The 15,604-nt window shown below is 39.0% G+C and overlaps 1 protein-coding gene across 1 annotated transcript in view; it reads left to right on the forward strand.

Moving 5' to 3' along the window:
* Positions 1-13,607, forward strand: part of CABCOCO1 (ciliary associated calcium binding coiled-coil 1) — a 52,580-nt gene extending 38,973 nt beyond the window's left edge. Inside the window, exons 6-7 of the mRNA XM_054174603.1 lie at positions 10,187-10,321; positions 13,318-13,607. Coding sequence (XP_054030578.1) covers positions 10,187-10,321; positions 13,318-13,380 — 198 coding nt within the window. The 3' untranslated portion in view covers positions 13,381-13,607. The remainder of the gene's footprint in view (positions 1-10,186; positions 10,322-13,317) is intronic.
* Positions 13,608-15,604: the final 1,997 nt, after the last annotated feature.

Genomic DNA, 15,604 nt, shown 5'->3' on the forward strand with positions numbered 1-15,604 from the left:
TTCTGTTCACAAAACTGATTTAATTGCTGCATCACCATCCACCTTGCCTGTCTATTGCCAGGTGAACTTTCCAGCCACTAGTGTCTTTGCTGCTCTCTTCTGAACTTCTCTGCTTTGCAATCCAGACACATTTGATGTTCCCAATAGGTGTTTTCTTCTGAGGGTTAGATCAAAAGACAGAAGCTTGAGATTGGGGAACATCATGTTTCTGGGTACAGCTGTGCATGCTTAAAGAGAAGGTGCTGCTGTTTGGCCTTTGCTTTCTCCAGGTACTTATGATGTTGCTATTTATGAAAGCTTCAATGGAAAAGGTGATGCCAAAAGGAATAAATAGATGAATCCCTTTGACATCATTACTTCATTTTTTTCCATCTAAAGCTGGTACATTGTCTTGTATCTCATCAGTCAAACTGTGTGCAAACTTTATAATCCCACTCTCTATGCTTGTAGAACAGAGTTTCTCAAAAAAGACAAAACACCAGGAAGAGAAGAAAGCCTGTAGTGCACAGTTCAAAACAGTACACTTCATATTCACTCTGTGCCATATTCTGTGGCTGCCTCAAGGTTTTCACTTCCAAGCTTGAAATATTTACTCTCAATCCTGACTCGTATTCAAATGCTGTATGATGGTGGAAACCACCTTGGAGCAAACATCAGAAGTTTGTTGGTTTTGTTACTTGTCTGTGTGGAAATTTTCTAGAAGATGAAGTTAGAGTTTATAAAGGATTAAGTGGGTGTTGGTTTGCTGCTTTATTTGGGGAGCAATTATTCAGTAGAAATGGTTGTTTCTTCTCATGCTTTGTTTAAACAAAATTTGAAATATCCACAAGCTCCCTAACAAGTCAAAGCAGAGTGAGATTTATGTGTTTCTGCACCAGAAACTATTTCATGCCCCAACAGAAATGGAAATGACTCTTCTCAGAAACCATCCAAGTCAAAGTGGGAGGAGATAATCTGTAAGGAGATATTACTTTCTCAGAAACAACCTCACATCATTCAAGGTGTGGTTGGCTTTGGCACTTTACCAAAAGGAAACCTACTAGATTTCAAATCGCCCACCAAGCAGGCAATGCTGAAACAAAGCTTTGTTTAACTCTTGAATGCACCACACCAGCCCTGCTCCTATCCACAACTGCAGCTTTATTTAAAGTGAATGACAGTATTATAAGATAGAGTTAAAACTAACCCCAGCGTTCAAGCCGAGATCCAATATAAACAGATTTCTGAACGCGTACTGTAATAAGGAGAGCCTGTTTACAATGGGGTATGAAATTCAAGTGTCATATAAGGAAGTGGTGGTTTCTTTTGACTATAATTTGAATACTACAGATTCAAGTTATATAGAAATGCATTTGTAAAGAAGTACTATTATCATACACTTATGTGGGGTTTTCTGTGTACTGATCAAATATTCAGGTGTTAAAATAGACTAGTTCCACATAGAGAGGTAACTGAAAACTTGAACTCTGAAATTTGAGAACAAAATGGGCTTGCTTCTGCATTCCCAAATTGGGAAATGCATGTTAATAGCTTCATTCTGATGGTAAAACCATGAAAAATAATACCCTAAAATAGTGTTGAGTCAATTTTCTGATAAAATAAATTTATTTTCCTATTTGTGATTAAAATGACCTACAGTCAGATGAATTTTTTTAACCAGGTGTTAATTAAAAATATGGAAATGGCTTTAAGAACATTGCAGCTCACACTGGGAGAATTACCATCGCCGATTTGTTCTCAGAGCCATGCCTGTTTTGAGATGTTTTTAAGATGTCTAAGTTACTGGTTGTTTTTCTGCATGATTGTTTCCAAAGCAAAATGTGATTCCAATAAAAACAGTAATTGAATTTACAGTCCACAGGACAAATTGTTGTTTTAACAGAAACTTACACACTCATGCAAAGGCTTCATGTTTTATGTCTAATAAAGAACACAAGCTTCCCAGTTTTATGTGACAGTATATCCTGAAAAGTTTTCTAATGCAGCATATTTTTTTTGAAAAATCTATATTGTAGTTTTTAAATTGTGTGAGCAATTCTGTTTTGGGTTTTTTTCATTTTGGCTCTGAATCAATATTCTTTAAGAGGTTTTTGTCGCTGTTGTTGCTGTTGTTTTTAAATGCAACCTTTTAAATGTTAGAGCAGCTATTTCTGTAACATCAGCTAGGAGGGAATCAATGTAGACAAGCCTGTTCACATCTAACACACCTGATGGCTGCGTGGAGTTTAGAGAGCTCCTTCCTGTGGCATTGTGTGCTTCAGGAATGTATAGACTGTGGGGCAGTTGTGGAAGGGGCTTGTCCATGGCCAGTCTTGCATGGAAAAAATACTGGTTTCAGAGGAAACAGACAGGATGGGAAGGCTGTTCGAGAGTGGCGACAGACGAAGGTGGGAGGTGGGACCTCATGATTGTGATTACTCATTACTGCATCAACAGCAAAAGATTGTTTTTCTGCTGGCAGACTTTGTCTGCAGGAGCTCCCAATCACCTCCTGAACCTTTTTGGTTTCAAAAGTTTCTTTTAAATTTTTCCTATTTTGGGGGAATCTTCTTGGTGTCTTTCTTACATGTAGATTGTACTTGTGCTTAGATGAAGCCAGAAGACTGTTACTTAGTGAGCAAAGAGACATATAATGGGGTAATGCCTGCTCTAACTGGTGTGTACACACCGTGAGACATGTTAGAGACAGGCATGTCTACATTGGCATTTTTTAGCCGTCTTAGGGCCGACCTAAAGCCCTGTGGAACAGTTGTAGTTAGTGAGACTTTGCTGCATCTCCGATGTGACACCTGGAGAAAACAGCCCAGGATAGTGCCAACGGCCATATGACTTTTATCATACATGCTCAGAACTGCATGAGGAATGTGTGGTGCTGTTAATGTTTCTCCAGTGGTGCTTTGAATATAAAGTTCACTATTTCATATTTCCTGGGACAAGGCAAACTGAAGAGCCTGAGAGAAGAGCCCATCTCTCCTAGGTTCTCTTTATAGTCAGTGGGAGAGGTGGCGGGCTGTGCTTGCTGTGGGCCAGGGCAGGTATATTAAGCGGTTGTTAGGTTTTTTAATTTGTCTTAGCTGCTCTGACTGTGTCTCAGGAGATGCAGTCATGTTTGTGCTTAGTACAAGGAGGGACTTAGGGGGTTGACAAAGCCCCTAAACCAGGTGTGATGAATACCATCTCCCTAAGCATTTTAATTCTTACAGGCCATTGTGTTGGCAAAGGCAAATGCTCTCATGCAAATTGATTTTGTAAGAGTATAAGACTGCAGCAAATCTTTGTAAAATGTATAAAGCCTCCTCCCAGAAAGAGGTACCAAAATGCACCTGGCCAGGTATGCTTTCACATTTTTATCATAAGGCTTTCAGCATTCCTAGCAGATCTTTCCTGATTATTTGGAAAAAGAGGTGTACAACAAGTAAATGTTAAATTCCAGCCTGATGAGATCGATGCCACCAAAAATTAGACTGCCTGTTGTGTATTGAGTTCAACAGAAACTACTTTTATAGTTTTCTAATGTGGTCAGATGACTAATAAACAAACAAAACAAAACCCCACAAAGCCCCAACAAACATTTAAAAATATTTGTAACTCCAGCTAGCTGGTTACTGTAGGAATGATTCTTAGGGGTTGTCTGCTTGCTTTTCTTCTCTTTTTTTTGGGGGGGGTGGGGTGGGGAGTGTTAATGGTTTTAAATCCCTGTTAAGTACAACTAAACAGCCAGAATAGGAGCTGCTTGCTCTTTGCTTGTTTGGTGAGTGCCCTTGAAGTGGAAGCGGGGAATTCTTGCCATGCAAGATTTGTGCTTCTGGGTACTGTTAAAGGGGGAAAAAAAAAGTCCTTCCCCCCTCCTCAAAATTTTTATGCATTGCTTTTAGCAGGAGATGGTTAACCTGAAGCATTAAAAATGGTGAGACAGATCCCAAAAAGCCATGAGAGTTGCTAAAAAATAATTGTTGTTTGGTTCCTTTTGTTTTCAGTCTCGTTTTTTAGCTTTCAAGATTTATGTTTTCAATCTTTCCTCTGCAACCATAAGAGCTAGACACTAACTTTATTTTTAAATGAAAGCTGAGATTCTCTTGTAATCCCATAACTCTAGGAGATTTGGCAATGCTAAACACAATGTGAATTTAGAGTGACCATTCCAAGGTGAATCATTTAGTAATGTGTCCTCAGCATGAAAGCCAACTGGGGACTTTTTTAAATGTCTCTTATTTTGTCTTTCTAAATAATCTGTGAGTTGACAGTAGTAATTGTAAGCTTGGTAAAAGCAGAAGTAAATGACTGCAGCCTACTGAAATCAGTATTTCATTTTTTTCTGCTCTGTTTAGATACTCTTACAGAACCTAGGCATTAAGGACGTTCTGCATTAAGATATCTCCAGAGAGGAGGGCTTTGTTGTTTTTTGTGGAAGCACTCTTTTCTACTCAATTGAGCATTAAAATTGGCAGCAGTTCCTGGAGTAGCAAGAATATCCTGGTTGTTGTCCTCATATAGTTACTGAAAACAGTAAGAGGATATGTAAACAGCTTTAACTCCTAGGGAAAAAAATATGTTTATAACTGTGACAGTGTGTTTCCTTACAATAATTTATGGGGAAAATGTAGGAAAGGAGGAGCACAAGCTATAAATAATATTCCATATGTAAACATAATGGCAGTAGCAAATTCTTTTTATTTAAAAATTAATATTGATGTTCATTAATATAAATTACCACATTTCAGATGACTCTGATGTCCTTGAGGCCAGATGTCACTGACTGATTTACAGCTTCCTGGGGGGAGGAGTAGATCCTGTTTTGTCAATGTGGGCACCAAATTGCTTCAGATAGCTATTTTGGACTAGATTAATTACTGATGTATTGTCAACAAAGTTGATTCACATCTCAGCCCAGCAACATGGAAAATTATCTTTAGAATGTAGTAGCTTGAATTCTGAAATGCAAGAAAAAGAGCATAAAGTATGCTTTTGACTTCCTGAACTTTCCTCTCATTTAAGGAATAGTAGTTTGAAAACTCCTGCCTAGGAACATGCACACAGCATTTCCATGTGCATCATTAGCAACTGGGAAGCATGCTTCAGAGGCCAAGTTTAGTCCCTCGTTGATCTTAATTCTACTTTAAATATTAATAGAAATGTGTACAGTGAAGGTGTCCAGAAGGAAGCTCTGCCTTCTTAGTCATACTGCATAGATCACCTATCCCGATTAAGTTTTTGAATGCTTCACAATATCTTTCGGTCCTTTGGACCTTGTGTATAGTATTGCTGCACAACAGTATGGCAAATGTATTTGCAGAGCTATCAGCCGCCTCCCAGAAGCCTCCTGTGGGAATGCTGGTGGGCAATGCCTCAGAGGGCAGGTAGGATTTGTTGTGTTTGCATAGGCTGGCAGGTTGAAGTTGGGGAGGGGGAAAGGGGTGGCGCGGAAGGCAGGCTGGTTGGAGTCAGCGTGAGACGGTGCATCTCTGTCCATTAGTTATTCATTCAGGTTTAACCACATGAAACACAGGCAGCTAACAAACCATATCTTGTAAATGCCTTTTATTCCAGCAACTGAAATTCAGCACATTTGTAGGTGTGCAGCTGGGCATGCTTAGCATGAATGGCAAACTAATGTAAATCCTGTATTAAATATTTTGTTTCACAGCCAATCTCACATATATATACAAGAGAGAAGGCTGTGCAAGTCTCTGGGAGCCATGGCATACAATTAGAAACTACACAGATGATATAAATACAGACACAAAGAATACCCTTTTTAAAATGCATCTGTCATCCATATAAAATCAAACCCATATCCATTGAAAGGCCATTGGGAGGCTTTGAAAGATGATACGAGGCTTTAGAAGTGGTCCACGCTGAACACGGGGTTTTTTTCCAATCCTTATAAATAATTATTTTCCTGTCTTTGGTAAGAGTAGCTGAAGAATTTCTGTTTAGACTGCAGAGGAGTACAGAATTTCAGATAATATCAAGCTGAAAAGGTGTTTTTTCAAAAGCGTTTCTATGATACAAAAAGCCTTGTATCAGAGGCAAATACTCCCCACCCCCCCACATCCCCGGTCTCTTTTCTCATTTGTGAAATAAGTAAGCATAAACTATAAATTCTAATTCTCAGAAAGTATGTTAGTAAATCCAAACTGACCTTGACCTTAGCTTTGCTAATTTCCAAACTGATATTTATTCCGGGAGTAGATTGTTTCCCTTCATACCACATACATAAATACAGCAAACCTTTCCAATGACTTGAATTAGAGTCTAAGTAAATAGCTGGTTTTAATCTACATAATATTTTGAGAGCAGACATTCTGTGCTGTGACTATTAAGATATACCCAGCAGCCATTTGTATAATGCTAAAACCTCTTACATATATTATTAAAAGTAATGCTATCAGCCAGGGCTTGTTTTATGCCACAGAAACTTAAATAATAAAATACAGTGTGGATAAAATCTGCAATAATAGTAACTTAAGCAATATTAATTCAAGTAACAGATAACATCTGGGGGAAAATGTAATGGTATATTGGTAAGTTATGCAAAGCTAATTTTATAATAACTACCACATCTGTGGAACTCATTTATTAGAATGCTTTACCAATCTTCTTTCCTGCCATTATTCTGGTTTAGAAATTTTCCTGTGTGCTATTTTACTGTCTTTGCTCTGCCTACATTTGTAAAAAAAAGGTAATTTGCTAGCTCTCAACAACAAGAAAAGTATGTGGGTTTATGTGCAGAACAACACGACACTTTTTATATCTCCTTCTTTTTAGTCACACTTTTATTTGAAAAAATTCCTGAGAAAAATTGTGGCATAGGGCTAAAAATGGAGGGCCAACGTTTGAACACTGGCTGCAGTCCGTAGCTGTGACTACACTGAAGGCTGGAGTGGGAAAGGCAAAGGTGGCGCTGAATGATGTTTCACACATTAACCTCTGCTGAGCATTCGAGCTGCCCCTAGCCTGCTATAACTTGTCCGGATTCAAGTGGCCTTCTGGCACTCCACCACACCTAGGAATTAGTAAGAATATTGCATTTAACTTCTGCTCCCTCCAGTCTCCTTTGGCACATCCTTTTATCTGCACTGACACTGATATGCCATCTGCATTTGTGCAACTGCTTAACAATTTCTTTGTATTTGAATTCTGATGGACCCATTGAACTGCAATGAGCAGGAAAATACTGCCAATTAATTTTAAGGCATTATCATCTTGCCAAACTGTTTCTCACATTTCAATAGTTATATTGATTCAAGAGGACACATTGAATAATACATCTTTGTCATAGTGAATAATGCTCACATAATGACAGATCTTCAGGAATTAAAAAAAAAAAAGGAGAAAGAATTTTTTAATGTAGGTCAGTGGAAGTAATTCGCCATAAATTTACTCAGACTTCAGAAACGAGCAACATTTTTTAAAGCCAGTGTAACTGTATAAAACTTACTGTGTCTCCTACTCTGTTTTTAAATAGATTTTACTACAGAGACATTGGTGCCATTAAGCATGAGGTTTTGTTCAAAGGAAATACAGAGACTTAATTGTATTTTTTAAAGGAAAGTATTGCATCAGAAGGATTCATTTAAATACGTTTGTTGGCTTCAGGCTCTCACCACAATTCAATTCATTCGTTCTAATTTTCCCCTGGACTTGTTAAGGACACAATGTATAGGCAGGAGCAATGCAGAATGGCATTTTTAGGTCACTATATTTTGGCTGTAAAGTGTAGTACTGTTCATAAACTTATTATTACTAAACAAAATACTTCATATTCTACACTGAAGTTTTGCAGTTTTCTGAAAGAAACCCACGTTTGGATGAATGTTGAGACTATTACAGCTCATTAAAGAGACTAGTTCTGCTGTAATTTAGTTACTTCTTAATGATCCAAGGGTTATTATTAGACACAGAACAGATGAGTAAAGAATGGCTTTCTTTAAAAGGACACAGTGAAGTAAAACTATTATTCTAAAACAGTATGCATGAAAATCTTACCCGTGGTACAAAAATGTATTTGCTCAGCAAGAAACTGATGTCTGAAAGTTAGACTGTTTGTTTGCATTGCTTCGTTTTTTGAAGGAATAAATGGATTAATGATTTAATCTAAACAAAAAGAATATTCTCAGTAAATTACTAACAAAAAAATAGTTATTTTAAAGAAGCAGGAGTAATTGTGAATGCTCATCCCATTCAGCTAATATTTTTAGTAAGAAAATGTAAGAAACCAGAAGTGGAAACACTTGCTAAATCCAAAGAGCTCTCATTTAAACAAACCTCTAGAACTTGAAAACAAAGGTTCTTTTGATTTCAGAAAGAGTAACGTTTAGCTCAACTTAAGGCTTTTTCATTTTGATGCAAGAACTAAACTTTCTGTTTCTTTTATCAGTCTTGTAGCAGTAGCACAGTGCTGTAAAATTTGAGTGATACAGGAAAATGCTTCTATTACATCTGTTTTTCTCCTCACTTGAATTCTGAAAATCTTTGTGTTAGCCTTCTTATAAACATTGGCGAACACGGTCTACCTTTTCTTAGCACGGTCACACGTGACACAGGATCTTGAAAATAATGAGAGAGTCCAAACATAACTTCTGAAAAGCTTTTAGGACTACAAAAGAGATTTACTTTAATGTGGTAAAGCACAATGCCAAGGTCTCACTCTTTTCAGTTTTTGCTATAACTTTTGCAAATGTGCAGAACCTTAATACTTTCAGCATGTTTAAATGCAGCAAGTAATTAAATAACCAAATATCAACCTTGTGATGATTTCAAAGGTATGAGGAAATTAATTTATGGGAGTTGCAATTACCCTGATGTGAATTAATATAGCTGACTTACATCATCCAAGCAAAATCACGTTTATAATAGCTGACTCAGAACTAGAACATCTGCCTGGTATTCTCTCGGTGGGCATTTCCTGGCATAGAGGCCCTAAACACACCATTTTAAAGTTTTACCCTTTTCCTTGCTCATTCAAAAATGCCACTTTAAAAAGAAATAAACCAACCAACCAAAGAACTCAACACAAAACCTTGTTCCCTTAGAGGACTCAGAGACACCTTCTGTGTCACTCACAAGAGCCCAAGCACAGACTAATTGCTGCATCCAGCTACTATGAGGAGGGAGGGGAAGCCATTTCCTTGTCAGAGCATTCTCGGAGCTGCAGTTCACACACTGACCAAATACCAGTAAGGTTCTCATGTTCATAGAAAAGAGAAATAGGAGCAAGCTGACGAAGCAGCAAAACTTGGGACCATGAACAGCTCTTAAATTATAGTATATTAAAATACAGTAAAATATTTTTCTTAGGGTGTTCTTTGATGCAATGTCACAGCAGCTCCACTCCAGCTGTCTCCTTTGACAGAACACCCTAGTGGCCAGTGGGACCCTTTAATCTCAAAATACAAGATACCTGTTCAGAAGTGACTAATTTTCACTGGGAAGATTGCATGTTTTCTAAACATAATTACCTACATGAGTAAGAAGCTGCAGTGTTATGAAATTATGAAAATCATCTGTTCTTTCCAAGTAGTATAAAGAGGGCCCCTTGAGATGCAGCTAGAAATTAAAGTTGATCTATAATAATTTTCAGTATGTTTTTCAGTTCTGAGCACCTGGGTAGTAACAAAAAAAGGTATTGTTTTTTGTTGTTTGCCATCCATTTCATTTCCACTTAAAAAATAGGCAATAAACCTCTGAGCAATAATTAACCCCTTTCACTGCTCTGCTGGAAGAAGGCATTCCTTCAGATAATGATTCATAGTATCACCAACAGCTGAAGAGACAGAATCTAAGGCATAGAGTTTTGTTCTTTTTGTTTTGTTATAAAACTGTTTTTATATGTCTCCTACCTCATTTATTCCTATTGGAACCCAGCCACTAATGACCTTTATTCTCCAGAATATCACACGCATTTGCTTCTGAGACTGAATGACATTATTTTTATTGCATTAATCAGTCAGCAGGGAACATTTATTTGAGTCAGCACCTCTGGGCTTTCACCCCATACTGCTTCACAACGTCAGGATCTGCCTGGCCCAGGCAGCACAAGAGAGACATGGATGGTCTCTGTCAGGACAAAGTTCTCGAAAGCAGGCTTCATGTGGTTGTATGTCTTTGGGCTCATGCTGTTTGGTCTTGCAGACAGCAGGAGGATATTCTAACTCATGCATTTCTTGTGTTTGATTTTTGGTAGGAATCTGAAAGGGACCTGAAAGAGCCCTGTCCAGAGGCAGAGTCCTTCAAGGAAGATGATGTGGCTTATGTCACTGCTGAAGATCAGAAATCCACAGTGGATGAAATCCCAAATGAAATTATAGGCAACCTTGAGGTAATGTTGCTAGAAAGCTTTTCGCTAATTCTGTCTATGGTTAATTAGCTAGCTCAGCCGTAATGAATATAAACTGTATTCATGCTTAAGCTGGCAAAAAGCACATCCATATGCTGTAAAAATGTGAATTAGTCTCTATAAATAACTCCCAGTTTAGTCAGCTTACATGTGATAAGATAAAAAATATAACAACATATATATTCAGCATTACTTTGTGTTAAGAAACACGGGCCAAATCCTGCTCTCAGTGATGTCAGTGATAAAACTCCTTTTCAGGGGTTCAGGATCAGCTGCTGTGATGGAGCATATGCAATATGTGCTTAATATAGATTGTTAGATGCATCTATGTTACACATCTTAAAATATGTATAAGAAATAACACATTTATGCCAATTCTCAACTTCATTTGGTAGGTGCCTAACTATACAAAAAGTGCCTTAATGGAACAAATCAGGTTTTGTTATGTGCTGTGCAGACTCTGAGGAGTCCATGAGTTCTTTCTATGAGGTTCATAAAAGGGAAGGAAGCTATTGTCAGTGGAATTAATTTGTTGTAGGATGAGCTGCTTCTCTACAGGGAGGTCTATAAAATGATCATAGTTATTTTGTAAACTACTCCTTCAAACACAGGAAATTACTGAAAGCAAATCAATTCTGGGGAACTCGGTTCCCCACAATCACAGAATGGTAAGGGTTGGAAGGGACCTCTGAAGATCATCTAGTCCAATCCTCCGCAGATTCACCTGGAGTAGGTTGCACAGGACAGCATCCTGGTGGGCTTCGAATAACTCCAGACTTGGAGACTCCACCACCTCTTTGGGCAGTCTGTGCCCGTGCTCCACCACTCTCAAAGACATTCCTCCTCATGTTTAGGTGGAACTTCCTATGTTTAAGATTGTGACCATTATCTCTGTCAGCGGACACCACTGAGAAAAGACTGGCCCCATCCTCCTGACACCCACCCTTTAAGTGTTGCACCAAAGAACTGGTGGAATTTGGTTTTATTTGCAACAGCCAGGTGGCATTAGGCACTTCAAACCTGAGATACAGCACATTGCACGTTGCTGACCATGCAGCAGTTTATTAAATAGTTAATATTAACTGAAAATATTGTGACAAATTGCTTTACATGGATGATGTGTAAATGGGAAATATAAATCAGAATAATGATGCCATCATTAGATCTACTTGTTTGATTTCAGACTCCATTTCAACATGTCATTTAGAAACAGGAGGTAACCTGGCCAATGTTGTCTTTATTATTGTCCCTGCCTACAGAAAACATGCAATGCCTGATTTTCATTTGACCTTGATTTCATTGGCATCAGTGCTGCAAGCCTTTTTTTTCCCCTTTACAGAAACAGCAGATGAGAAAATGCCCTTTTTTTCCCCTTTTTTTGGTTTTTTTTTCCTTTTGCACTCTGGTTATGTACACAGAAAATAATTTCCTTTTACTTTTTAAAAAAATATCTTTTTTTTCTACTTCATTTCTCAGTTTCTTAACCTCTGAGGCAATCTTGTAAGATTTTCACCTGATACGCGGTCGGATTGATACCATTTTATTGTTATGTGCGAACTGTGACTTCACATTCTGCATTATGTCTCCAGGGAACAGAAGGCAGCTGCTGCTTTAGTTGAGTCTAGAAAATAACTTTTATTCCAAAATCACAGTGCTGGGCACTTGGTGATCATGACCGCAGCCATAGTGAAGCATGGTGGCAGCTGATTTCCACTGAAGGTAGCATCTGAGACAGAGGGATGTAAAACTGAAGAAGAAAAGATATCTGGGGTGGCCAGGAAAGGATTAGCCTGGAGCACAGCGAAGCAAGTATACATATAACAGAAAGGAATAGGGAGACACTTGTTGATACTTGAGGATGAATTGCATATGGTGAAGACCATCCCCAAAGATACAAAGTTGAGACAGAAATTCCAGCCTCTTCATGCTGATCTGAGAACTTTGAAAACGTTTTAGCTGTGGTTGTCCATTGATAGGTTGCAGTACAGCACTAGGAGGGATTTCTAGGACTAGCACACTAAGCTGTTCCTAAAATGGCAACTCACTGCAAGCTTTTTTGTGCCATATTGATTCGTTTCAGCAATATTACATGAAGTCCATTGAGAATGTAGCTCTCAATTTTTGAATAGTTTATGTGAAGCTTGTGAAGGACCTTGGGGGTTGGTCCAATTGTTTAAACAAAACTTTCTGACTCTTGGAAAGATGGTCATTGAACTCCTTACATTTCTCACGTATTTTTGCTGTGATGAATGCTGATACTGAGAAAAATATGTGAAGTGCCCATAAACACCCAGTATTTGTGGCCTTTTTTCCAGTGAGCCCATCTTTCCAAATGCTATGGAATCACAGATTGCTGCACATTGTTACTGCCAAAGATTTCACTAAAATACGTCACAACCCTTGTACCTTCCCCACAAATGTTAGAATGCAAATTAAACAGTGTCTGCAGCAGCCTGGATTTCCAGAATGAGATACACATTCGTAATTGTGTTTGTAATTAAGACAGACAAGCAACATGACAGAAAGATGTTTTTCTACTGTTCATTTTCAGTAATGCTTTCTAATTCCATCAGTGTTTCAATAAAATGTACTACACTAGAGAACAAACATCTGCAACAAAGGAAAACAGTAGCAACAACCAAATCCCAAAGCAATTTTTCTGATTTGGTGTTTAGTGGTACAGACTGCCTGAGAGTACAGGCAAATTAGCCTATCTCTCAAGACAAGGTTACGTGAGAAATGGCTGTCCCAGATCAATCCCTGTCCACGGCAGTCATACCATACATCGGATTGTGCACACTGGTATGATAAAATGTTATCACTTAATATAGGCTGAAACACTGTTGTGGCTGCAAAACAGGAAAGAGTGTAGGATAATGTCTGTCTTGCTGCACTACAGTGTGTCAAAACCACAAAGACAATGTGCAGCCTAAGATAGCTCCATCAGAACCACTTTTTTCTTGTTGTTCTCTCTACAGGCAGAGATAAATGGAAAGCCGCAAATGCAAGAAGGAGCTTACACAGAAAAAATAGAGTCCTAAATAGCCAGATAAGAGAGATGATGTTGAATTTTACACAAATTGGACATTAGGGGATGGCTTGCACAGAAGACTGGCTCCCTGCCTGAATGTAATTATTTTTTTATAAAGGAAAATGGTTCTGTTAACATTAACCTAGAAGCAGTTCATCCCAGTTCCTCAAATTCGCTGTGTCCTGACAGTGTTATTTAGTTTAGACTTAAGAAGAAGATTGTAAACAAAAGGATATGTAATTAAAACATGTTGTAGGTCAGTTTATTGCTAAATAGAAACCCTGCTTTTTAAATAAATAAATCACTTAAGTTTCATTCTCTTTTCTTTTTCCAGTAATGAAATATCTATCACTTTCTGCTTTACACCCATTTTGAGGCGCTGCAGGTAAACCACAGCATTTAATTAACATGTAATTAAGCACTTGTGCAGAATCACAGAATGGTATGGGTTGGAAGGGACCTCTGGAGATCATCCAGTTCAGCCCCCTTGCTAAATCAGGTTTGTCTAGCTGGGGTTGTACAGAAACCCAGGTGGGTTTTGAAAGTCTCCAGAGGAGACACCCCCACTTCTTTGGGCAGCCTGTTCCAGTGCTCTGGCATCTGCACAAAAAAGGAATTTTTTCCCTACGTTTAGGTGAAACTACTTTTCACTGTAGTAATTTATTAATAATATGTGTGTTATATAATTTCCAATTGCTTCTTAAGCTTTAAAACTGTCTACACTTCTTTATTTTCACCACATTAAATGTGCAGATGAGGAGTTTGCACTTTTGCGGTATTCCCAGGAAGAGTTCTTTTGATTTCAGTGGACAACGTTCTGTGGAGCAATTTGAGAATGCTTCAGTCGCTGCTACTCCATGTGTATTTCCCACGAAGTCAAGAGGCATTCCCTGCTTCGTTCCGCCCCCGCCGCTCTGCCGCTCTGCCGCGGGCCCGGCCCAGCCCAGCCCCAGCGTCCCAGCACCGCTGTCCCTCAGGGGCCAGGCGCGGCCGGCAGGGGGCGCTGCCTGCCCATGCCTCAGCCGGGAGCGTGCCCGCCGCCCGGGGCTGCGCGTCGCATCCTGTCTGGGAGCCCAGGGTAGAGGTAGGAGTTCCAGGGCCTGGCTCGGCCCCGTCACCTGCCCCTTCCCTCAGGAGGGGCCTTCCTCGGTCTGGTGCTCCGCAGGTGGCAGCTCTGTAACCAGCCGACTCCGAGCTCCTGTCAGTACTGTACGGGGAGCTGCCTCCAGCTACAGAAAGCCACCTGTCTTTGCTTCAGCTCTGAGGGAATGCCTGACACATTGCTAGTTTTACTTTTAAAGAAAGCCTTTGGAAATATTTTAATCTTTGTAAACTGTTCAGACTGCTGGTTGCCTTCTTTGTTGTTTTATTGACTTGAGTTGTATTTTTTTTTTAATCACAACTTCCTGAAATCAAAACATCTTTTATTTCGATACAGAAATTCATCTCCCCACTTACTCTGCTAACGTCAGAAGCATTCTTGGTTCTGAACTCAAACGTGAGAATAGAACTTGTGAGATGTGTTCATGTGAAGGAAAAAAACCCTCAAAACACGTTTTAGTGAAAATGTGTTAATGCCAATTTACCATTGTTTAGCACTTCAGACTTAAATCTGAAGTCTACGGCATTCCCGTCACAGTGCCTCACAGAAAGGGCCTAACTGATTTATGGTAAGACCAATCCTAAACAAAGGCTTTTGACCATATCTCTTCCTCCCTCTCCCAGATTTTGTAGAACCTCTGGGAAATTTTAAAATGCTTTGAACACGGTGCATATGAACATCAAGTATTACTGCAATGATTTGTTAGCATTCAGTCATAGTACATATGCATAACAGCTGAGCTATTGCAGAAAGCTAAAGCAAAGTTCCAATCCCACAAACAGGATTTCTAACCATCTTCCTGCTGAACCAAATAATGCTACCAATAAAAACCCACAGGGGTTTTTTTGGTGGAGAGAGGGAGGGTGGTTAGGAGGCTGAAGGAGGGAGTAAAAGGTAGACATAACATCTCCCTGAGCAGTCAGAGTGCGTGTTCTGACACAGCATATGAACATCAAATTGAAGAATCCTTTAATGTCTTCAGAATGTTAATATGAAATGCAAAACGTCATGCCTTGGATAGATGGGTAGGAACAAAATGTTCAGATGCAATATGGTGCATTAAAAACAGTCCCCATTCTGCATTTCTGGCTTTTCCATTGGTTTAAATCAGGCTTGTTATTTTTCAGGTCTC

Source organism: Dryobates pubescens, chromosome 30, assembly GCF_014839835.1.
Source record: "Dryobates pubescens isolate bDryPub1 chromosome 30, bDryPub1.pri, whole genome shotgun sequence".
NCBI classification, from domain to species: Eukaryota; Metazoa; Chordata; class Aves; order Piciformes; family Picidae; genus Dryobates; species Dryobates pubescens.